We start from the raw sequence: 10,840 nt of genomic DNA, 5'->3' as shown, positions 1-10,840 counted from the left end.
AACAGTACAAAGAACCAAATTAAAAAAAAATGAATAATAATGGAACTTTCTTATCATGATAAATGACAAGGAACATATACAATCTTGATAATCAACTAACTCTCTTTTCTTTTCCTAGGCCTTCGGATTGGAGGACTATCAGATTCAGTAGAATCCAATCCAAGACATTTGAGAAATGCTACTCTAGCTAATTTGAAATAATGACAAGGGTGAAGGAAATACAATGGTGAACCCTCTCTTTCTGCAATCTCTTCTCTCACTGTCCTTGTGCTTGAGCTTGTTTCTATCTCACCTTTTATACTTAAGTTCTCTGCCCCCTGCCCATGGTACAACATAATTCTCATTTTTAGTCTCATGCAAAACAATACATACATTAATAGGAACATTTTAACTTCTAACACAAGTTCAATTAAGTATGCAAAGATCACAATTCCAACAATGTTATATAGCAATGACAAATGCAACTCATCAACAGAATTTCTTACTTTTTATTTTTTCCAAATAAGGAAAAGGACAGCAAGAAGTTAATGAACACGGAGAATGGGCTATTAAGTGTTGCTTTGTATTTATTGGCAAAAGAGGAGTTGATTTTCCATCATACTCTCAGTAGATTGGATATAATACTTCAATAGATGAAGTCATGACTCTGATTCAACCAGCACACAGATATCAAATCGAGTTTATTCACCGATTTAGGGATGTTTTTAGGAGACCATTTACATGGGAAAGCTCAAAAGGTCAATGATTTAGAGCTTAGAATATATATGGTATCTTAAATGGTAAAATCATAGTGTGAATGTAACAACCAAAGTTTAAAAACATTTGTTAAGGTGGGCTTTAGAGGCAAATACAACATACAAATATACAATGATATTGCGTTCATTTATTTTGTGTTAACAACTTAACATACCTAATAAAACATGGAGCCTAATTTAGCAAGTTTGTTGTAAATTTATTATAAGTATTCGTTATTGAAGGTACGAGATTGATAACATATGGTTAAATCACAACAAAATAGTAAGGAGATTAGTCGGATTTTAACCTTGAATGTTTTTTAATCCGATATTTGTCCCATATGAAACTGGAACAGTTCCTTCCTAATCCTGAAAAGTCACAAAATGAGGTACCCTCACCAACTAGTCAAGGGCATTTCAGAAGCTGCATCCTCCATTTCCAATTCAGAGAAACAGCTTTTGAAGTCAAAGCCCAATTTGAAGGGTGGATTTGAACGGAGGATAATTTTATGTTGTGATTTCTGAATTCACTATATTTAACATTATTCTCACAGAGATGAAGAGACACAATCTAGTATCCCCAAGTAACAAAAGAAATCAACTTGTACCAAAATAACAACAAATTGTTACAATAGTTAAAGTACAAATTAAGAAGGAAAAACAAAAACAAAAAACGCAAGAAAAAAAAAGTCGTGTTTTTTCTTCAAGTCAAAGCGATCTCATATTCTAGACTTACTCCAAAAGAAAACAAGAGAGAGAACAAGATAAGATCTTTATGGTGGGAGATGCATGAGAATCCAAAAGGGTATAAGGCAAAAGCAAAAAGAAGAAGAATGGGGGGAGCTGAAGGTAGGTTAGACGTGTACCCGTGTATGCTGAAGACGGTTGGTGAGAGCGGTGGAGGTAGAAACATGGTGGTGGTGGTTGTTGCCGTTGACTAGTGATTTTTGACGAAGAAGACTGGTGGCAGCAGATGGAGATGCAGATGCAGAAGAAGGAGAAGCGGTGGAAGAATCATCAAAAGAAAGGAGAAAGAAGAGAGCAAGGAGAAGGAAGAAAACAATGAGCTGAATCCAAATGAGGCATGGGATCCTAGAACTCTCTAAGCTCAGCTCCTCTCCAAAATCCAACATATCTTTTGAAGAGAGGGAGTGGCACAACCACAACACAACAAGCTCTTTTCAGTTTTCACCAACAAAATAATATAACATACATACGGAAGTATTTCAAGTGCACCGGGAATACCAGTGTACCAGTTGTTTTAACCGTTGATCTGAATTATAAAAAATATATATAATATATATTAATTAAAATCAACGGTTAAAACAATTGGTGTACCGGTGCTCCCTGGTGCACTTGAAATGTTTCCCATACATTAATAATAACACAGCTCTCAGAAACGCTAATCAACCTCACAAGTCTCAACCAAGTTCCACGCAAACTTCCCCTGCGCGTGCATCTACTCGCTCCAACACTTTCTTCCCAATAAAAAAATTTTATTTGGCTTCTGTACGTTTTGTCACACCAGAGGATCAAGGCTAATTTGAAAAAAAAAACGAAAAGGACCGCATATAATTCATATGGTTAAATTAATGTGTTTTTTTTTATATAAATTTTAATTTTTTAATTTTAATAAATTAGTACATAAATTAGAAGGTCTAATTTGTATTAAAATATTTATTTTAATATAAAATAAATAAAAAATTCGAATTGCATATTTAAAAATTTTTTAGTATTAAAATATAAATTTAACTCTCAAATTTGCATATCTTAAAAAATAAAATCTAAAAGTTACAAATTTAATTTTTAGATTTATAATATTTACATAAAAAACACATTAAACCTCAATATTATTAAAAAATACCACTAAAAACACAATACCAAAACTAAAAAATAGAGGATCAAAACTTAACTAAAAAATGTCTTTATTCACATATTATTATTACTTATATATTATTAAAAAAGAATTCTAAAATAAAAAATTATAAAATAATAAATTAATAAATTAATTATAATTAAATTTATAATATTTTATTATATGTAAAATTTATTATTTTAATTTAATTAATTTTTTTTATTTTATCAATATCTTCCCCTCAAAAGAAATTTGATGGAATATTATTAATTGGGTCACCTTATTAATTTATTATAGTGACAGTATTGATAAATAACCCAAAGAAAGGCGAGTGCTGGATACGCGCCGTAGTAAAGTGGACTTGGTCATTTTGGCGGTGTACTTTAACGTTGCATTCCATTTTGGATGCACCAATGAAGCCGCCGTAGGAGACAGATAAATATACGGATATACCACCACCGAATACCGATTTGAGTTAAGGGATTATTTGGTAAATGCACGTACATTTTATTTCTTTTTGAAGAAATGCAAAACTATACGATTTGGAACTAATCTTAATCGCTTTTAAATAGCACAAAATGATTCATAGTATTAGTTAAGTTTGTGCTTTACTTAAGTTAGAATCGTTTATATGGTACCTTTGTTAATTTATGACCTCTTTTAAAAGCTTTTAAATCACAGGACAGGACTTAATTTAGAATGAAACAACACAGATTAAATGCACATCCAGTTTTATAAGCAAAATTAATTTTTGAAAGCAAAAACAAAGGTAAATTTTTAGAATCATTTAAAAATATTATTTCACCTACAGTTTCCAACCACGACAAACATGAATCACATGAGGAATAATTTGACGCTCTTCCTTTTGCAATTAGACTTTGTCTAAATCATTTTCAGAATACACGTCCTACCAAACTTTATTAAGAAAAGACAGTAAACAACAAAAAAGCAAGAAACTGTAACATCTCATTCCAAAGGAGCTACTTGCACGAAAATAGAAGTGAATTATGGCAGCTAAAAATTTGTATTACGGAAGATAAATGTATGGCATTCAATTCTGTTGGTGTGTGCATGTATTTTAGGGTAATTTACCCAAATAAATAAATTGCTTGAAATGTTTACCCAGATACATAAAATGGAATCCTCCTACGTGAATGTGCAAAACGAATTCTATGTAATCCGTGGCAAGTTAACACGGTTTTGGATTTATACGTAAACCGTGGGAGGTTCCAACGGTTTAGGAACATGGCATGACATACATAAACCGTGGTAGGTTACCACGGTTTATGAAGAAAACGCTATGAATATAAAACCTGATAACTTACCGCAGTTTATGAACAAGTTTCAATAAGCATAAATCCCTGTAACCTCCCACGGTTTATGTACTTAACAAATCTAACTTGTAAAAAATTAGAACCTAAAATAATAATAAAAATAAAATTATTTAGAGTACTTAGTACTAAAATATGTTATTTTATATATTATTTTTAATTTAATAAATAAATATTACTTTTTACTATAAAAAAATATTTAAAAAGTTGTCATTTTTATATGTTATTTTTAATTTTATCAATAAATATTAATTTTTATTATAATAATAAAAAATTATAATATACTAAAATAGAGTACTATAAAAAAAATACTATATAAAAGATACTAAAAAATATAAAATAATTAAATATATTTAAAAAAATAATATTATATTTTTTTAGTAATTAATTAATTATTTATCTTGAAGTGATTTTAACTAATATTATCCAAACAATATTTATTTTATCAAAATCAATTTTAATAAAATTTGCCAAACATAAATCATGTTGGCACAAACTCACTTCTACCCAAAATCAATTCTACAAAATCACTTCCATTCAAACTCCAGTTTCCCCAATGTGAATCCAAACACACACTTAAAAGTTACTGTTGATCGAAAAATATTTTTGATGAAAGTAAATTGATTCGGAGTAAGTCAGAAACAAATTTTAATGCATTTTGAAAATATTTTTAATGCAATTTTTAATGTATTAAAAATTATTTCTGACTTATTCTGAATCAATTTACTTTCATAAAAAATATTATATTTTAAAAATATATGTAAAATCCTCCATGACTCCTCACTCAAACCTGAGCAAATCCTCCCACCCTCTCTCTCAAACTCTCTCAACTATGAAGGTTTCAAAAATTTTTATTGCTTCCAAATGATCTGTGTTGTGCATCAACGGATTATGTATATATATATATATATATATATATATATATATATATATATATATATATATATATATATATATAAACGTAAACCGTGGTAGGCCACAAAGGTTTCTCTTCATGTCGTCTTCTTCATAAACCGTGGTAGGTTATGCATGCCATGTCATGTTCCTAAACCGTTGGAACCTCCCACGATTTACGTATAAATCCAAAACCGTGTTAACTTGCCACGGATTACATAGAATTCGTTTTGCACATTCACGTAGGAGGATTCCATTTTATGTATTTGGGTAAACATTTCAAGCAGGTTATTTATTTGAGTAAATTGCCCTGTATTTTATTTTGATATGGGAATCAGTAATCGGACCTACCGATTATTTTGTAATTTGATTTTTAAAATTTTTTTAAATATCAAATCGGAGAGTCGGATTTGTTTGTTATGATTTTTTTTTAAAAAAGTTTACAAATCGGTATGTTCGATTTTTTGTTTTTCATAAATCGGATGGTTCAATTTTTATTCTCAAACAAATTGAAAGGTCCGATTTCCACATTTTAAATAAAAAAGTTCCACGTTTAAAAATAATATTCTTATTATCCATAATTTTAAAATACACTATTTTCACCTCCAATATAAAAAATAATTTGCGAAAATGGTTAAGCATTGCCAATTTTTTGCAAGAAGTAATCGAACTAAAATTTTGGTCTCCTCTTTATATTATGGACTATGGTGTCTCACTTCTCAAAGCCAGCTTTCTTTGGATGTAAGGGACACAAGGGGAAGAAAAAAAATTATAAAGGATAATGTGATTTATGTTAGAATTTGTATTCTATTTGTGCTCGAATTTATTAATATATAAATTAATATGAATTATATTGTAATTATTAAAATAATTTATTAATTAATTATAGTAACAGTTAGTTTGTATTTTAATAGAAATAATATGATTGTTCAAAAATATATAATTTGAGTCTCCTAATTCAAATCATCATGACAGACATTTTGATTCCATATCAATTTAATGGTTTAAAAATTGAAGTTCTAAACTGAATTAAGGATATATCACAATGGCTGAAAATATGTAAATTACTGATTTTTATGAAATAACTAATAATTTACCTAAGAAAATATCTAATTTGTTGGATGAATTCTTTAATTTTTTCAAAAAATAAAAAAAGAAATACACAAAACTTTATTCGAGGCTTTGGCCCAAAAATGGTAAAGAAGGCCATCATGGGTAAAAAACCCCTATAAGGCCCAATATCCTAAAGGGACGATGTCTTATTCTCTGCCGATAACTTCGAATTACCCAAGACCAAAACAAAACAAAAAAACCTTCGAATTATGTTCTAAAATTATTGTTAAACTTGGCCCATAATGCTAATAACCATTGGAACAAAACTTAAAAAGTGCAGGAAGTTATCTGTCCCAAAAAAAAAAAAAAAAACAGAAATGCAGGAAGCTGAGATGGGCCACTTTATATAAAAATTTCATATTAAATCAATATTAATTAAACAAACTTTAGTTGGTTGAGTGATCAGCTCACTCGTCCGCTTAAGTAAGTATCGGAAGTTCGATTTTCATCTTGTGTATGCAGTAACTCATCAGCCAACGACAAACCATTAAATAGAATTCAGATTCGTGACAAATTAGTCCTTAATCTATTAGATTAGGAGATACATTGAATAAAAAAATCCATATTATTTATACCTTAACACAAAAAAAGAACTATATTATTTTTAGTTGAATTTTCTTGCAAGTTTCTATTTGAGAAAATATTTTTAATCAATTATATACTCCTAACTCAATATATGGTCCATTATTAAAAGGTTTTCAAGATTCATTCTCTCAAAAAGCGGAACAATAAGAAATATGGTCTTGACCCCCCACCAAAAATATCTTAGGCTGCGAAATTTCAATCACGACATTTCGATGACACCGTCACTGATGAATCACATCTCGCAAGGGACACAGGTCGTTGGCTGGTCACCCATTCAAATAATGGGTACTAAGTGTAGCTTACGTCATGGATAAAGAAAAGTGAACTTCGCATGGTGCAAAATATTATAACTGTTATAAAATAATTAAAAAAATAAATAAGGAAGATGTAATAAATATAATATAAAAAATATAAAGAGAGTGAAAGAAGTATTACAATACAAAAGAGAGAGAGAATTGTTTATTGATGTGTGTATATTGCATCTAACCATGCCTTCTATTTATACATGAAAGGTGGTTTCATTTTCAACTTTCATTTATTAAATTTTGTCTTGTAAAATGATTCTTTCAGCATTGAGAAGGTTAGCCCACCTAAGTCATATGTGGTCATCCACATCTTATCACAACACTCCCTCTTGGATGACCATTTAGGATTATTGCCTCGTTAAAACCTTACGAAAGAAAAACCTAGTAGGAAAAAATCTTAGTGAAGAAAAAAGAGTACAAAATCCTTTGTGATGGGACTGCCTCATTAAAAACCTTGTAAAAAAAAATCCAATAGGAAAAAAATCTGACCAAGGAAAAAAGAGTACAGTCTCCCCCTTTTGTCGTCATCATTTAATATATCAAAATTGCCGCATCCCAATCTCATGTACCAATCTTTCAAAGGAGAATTTTGGGAGTGACTTTGTAAATAAATCTGCCAGATTGTCACTTGAGCGGATCTGTTGGACATCAGTTATCCCTTGATTTTGAAGATCATGAGAGAAGAAGAATTTTGGAGAAATATGTTTTGTCCTATCGCCTTTGATGTATCCGCCTTTAAGTTGAGCAATGCATGCTGTATTATCTTCAAATAGGATAGTTGGAGCTATCTTATGATCAATCAGTCCACATGATGACAGAATATATTGGATCAAACTCCCGAGCCAAAAACACTCGCGACTTGCTTCATGAATCGCTAGTATTTCGGCATGATTAGAGGATGTTGCTGCAATCGTCTGTTTCGTGGACCTCCATGATATAACTGTACCACCATATGGGAATAGGTATCCTATTTGAGATCTCCCTTTATGTGCATCAGACAAATATCCAGCATATGCATAGCCAACTAATTGTGACTTGGATCCATAGGGATAAAACAACCAAATATCAACCGTTCCATGAAGATATCGAAAGATCTGTTTGATTCCACTCTAATGTCTTCTGGTTGGAGAGGAACTATATCTTGCTAGTAAATTCACAGCAAATGATATATCAGGTCGTGTATTATTAGCAAGATAATTAGTACGCCAATGGCACTAAGATATGGTACTTCAAGACCAAGGATATCTTCATTCTCTTCCTTAGGACGGAATTGATCTTTTTCCACATCCAAAAATCTTACAATCATTGGGGTACTCAACGGATGTGACTTATCCATATAAAATCTTTTCAAGATCTTATCTGTGTATGTTATTTGATGAATAAAGATCCCATTTTTTATATGCTCGATCTTCAGGCCGAGACAAAATTTAGTTCTTCCAAGATCTTTCATCTCAAACTCTTCTTTTAGAGTTTTTATAATTGTTGGAATCTCTTCAGGAGTTCCAATGATATTTAAATCATCAACGTACACAGCAATTATAATGAACCTAGATGCAGATTTCTTTATGAAAACACATGGGCAGATATCATCATTCTTGAATCCGTTTTTGGCCAGATACTCAATAAGACGATTATACCACATTCGTCCAGATTGCTTTAGACCGTATAAAGATCTTTGCAATTTGACTGAGTATAACCCTTGTGAATATTCATTAGATGGTTTAGATATCTTCAGTCCTTCAGGGACTTTCATATAGATATCCCGATCTAATAAGCCGTATAAATAGGCTGTTACCACATCCATTAAATGCATATGCAGTTTATGATATGCAGATAAACTGACCAAATAACGCAAAGTTATCGCATCCACTACAGGGGAATACGTTTCTTCATAATCTATACCGGGCCTTTGTGAAAAATCTTGTGCCACAAGTCGAGCTTTGTAGCGCACAACTTCATTTTTCTCATTTCGTTTTCTCACAAATACCCATCGGTATCCAACAGGTTTTAAATCTTCTGGTGTACGGACTACAGGTCCAAAGACTTCACGTTTTGTAAGTGAGTCTAATTCTGCCTTCATGACTTCTTTCCATTTTGGTCAATCATTTTTTTGTCGACATTCTTCGACTGATCTTGGCTCAAGATCCTTACTTTCATGCATGATATTTAATGCCACATTATATGCAAATATTTCATTGACAATTGTCTTATTTCGGTCCCATTTCTCTCCTGTAAAGACATAATTTATCGAGATCTCGTCATTTTCACAATTTTTAGATACCTGAACGTTTTCTGGTGTTAAAACTATATCAGAATTTTGGACAACTGTAGGTGTCTCTACTATGTCTTTTTCAACAGGAATATTATTTACCTCTTTTCGCTTTCGATGATTTTTGTCTTTGGAACCGACAGGCCTGCCACGCTTCTGGCGTGTATTTGCTTCGGTGGCAATTTGTCCAACTGGGACATCAATTCGAATTGGAGCATTTTTCGCTGGTATATACGACTTGGTTATCCTCTTTGTATCGAAAAATGCATCAGGCAATTCATTTGCTATTCTTTGCAAATGTATAATCTTTTAAACTTCTAGTTCACATTGCCCTGATCGAGGATCTAATGCATCAACGATGATGCATTCCAATTAAGTTCCTTTCCAGAAAGCTTATTCTCTCCCCCTAATGTTAGAAATTTTGATTCATCAAAATGACAATCCGTAAACTGGCATTTAAATACATCTCTCGTTTGTATCTCAAGATACCTCACTATAGAAGGAGAATCATATACAACATATATCCTCAATTTTCTTTGGGGTCCCATTTTGGTGCGATCATATAGTGTAATGGGAACATATCGCACACCCGAATATTCTTAAATGGGAAACATTTGGCTGCTGGCCAAAAGCTAATTGCATAAGAGAGAACTGGTGGTAACTTGTTGGCCTCAAACGAATAAGTGCTGCGGCATGTAAAATAGCATGCCTCCAAACCGAGGTTGAGAGATTTGTTCTCATAAGTAAGGGGTCTAGCAATTAATTGGAGGCGTTTAATAAGTGATTCTGCTAACCCATTTTGTGTGTAAACATAAGCTACTGGATGTTCAACACTTATTCCATTAGCCATATAATAAGCATCAAAAGCTTGGAAAGTAAATTCACTAGCATTATCCAGATAAATTGCTTTGATTGGATTTTCTGGAAATTGTATTTTTAATCGAATAATTTGAGCCAGTAATCTCGCAAACGCCAGGTTGCGAGAAGATAATAAGCACACATGTAACCATCTCGAAGATGCGTCTATCAGGACCATAAAATATTTAAAAGATCCACATGGTGGATGAATAGGTTCACATATATCACCTTGAATTCTTTCTAGAAATTCAGGGGACTCGAATCCAATCTTTACTGGTGATGGCCTTAAAATTAACTTTCTCTGAGAACATGTAGCACAACAAAATTCAATAGTTTTAAGAACCTTCTGGTTCTTTAGTGAATGTCCATGAGAGTTTTCAATAATTCTCCTCATCATGGTTGTTCCCGGATGACCCAATCTATCATGCCAAGTTATGAATTCATTTGGGCTAGTAAACTTCTGGTTTACAATGGCATGTGATTCAATTGCACTAATCTTGGTATAATACAACCCAGATGAAAGTGAGGGTAACTTTTCTAATATAACCTTTTTATTTAAATCATAAGTTGTGATACATAAATACTCATGATTTTTCTCATTCATTGTTTCAATATGATATCCATTTCGGCAAATATCTTTGAAACTCAACAAGTTCCTCAGAGACTTGGTAGATAATAGTGCATTATTTATTATAAATTTTGTTCCTCCGGGAAACAAAATTATAGCTCTTCCGTAGCCTTCTATCACATAGCCTGAGCCAATAATAGTATTAACATATTCTTCTTTTGGCACAAGATGGGTAAAATATATAGTACTTTTAAGAATAGTGTGCGAACTTGCACTATCCGCAAGGCAAATATCTTCAGAATATGTCCTTGCCATTTTTCTTCAAAGA

General features: G+C 31.7%; 1 protein-coding gene across 1 annotated transcript; it reads right to left on the bottom strand.

Moving 5' to 3' along the window:
- Nucleotides 1–19: 19 nt before the first annotated feature.
- Nucleotides 20–1,921, bottom strand: LOC130967980 (uncharacterized). The gene is made up of 2 exons (XM_057893048.1): nucleotides 1,601–1,921; nucleotides 20–317 (listed from the first exon to the last, which is right to left on the bottom strand). Exons 1-2 carry the CDS (start codon nucleotides 1,865–1,867, stop codon nucleotides 96–98), a joined length of 489 nt encoding a protein of 162 aa, XP_057749031.1. The 5' UTR covers nucleotides 1,868–1,921; the 3' UTR covers nucleotides 20–95.
- Between the last annotated feature and the right edge of the window lie 8,919 nt (nucleotides 1,922–10,840).

This window comes from Arachis stenosperma, chromosome 3 (genome assembly GCF_014773155.1).
Source record: "Arachis stenosperma cultivar V10309 chromosome 3, arast.V10309.gnm1.PFL2, whole genome shotgun sequence".
Lineage (NCBI taxonomy): Eukaryota > Viridiplantae > Streptophyta > Magnoliopsida > Fabales > Fabaceae > Arachis > Arachis stenosperma.
The sequence above is the reverse complement of the archived record's forward strand: the minus strand, read 5'-3'. Positions and strand labels throughout refer to the sequence as shown.

Excerpts from the sequence above, each read along its gene's own strand:
- LOC130967980 (XM_057893048.1), bottom strand. The coding sequence starts at position 1,867 with ATGTTGGATTTTGGAGAGGAGCTGAGCTTAGAGAGTTCTAGGATCCCA. Across the intron at positions 318-1,600 it reads ACCGTCTTCAGCATACACGG|GGGGCAGAGAACTTAAGTAT; the intron begins GTACACGTCTAA and ends TACCATGGGCAG.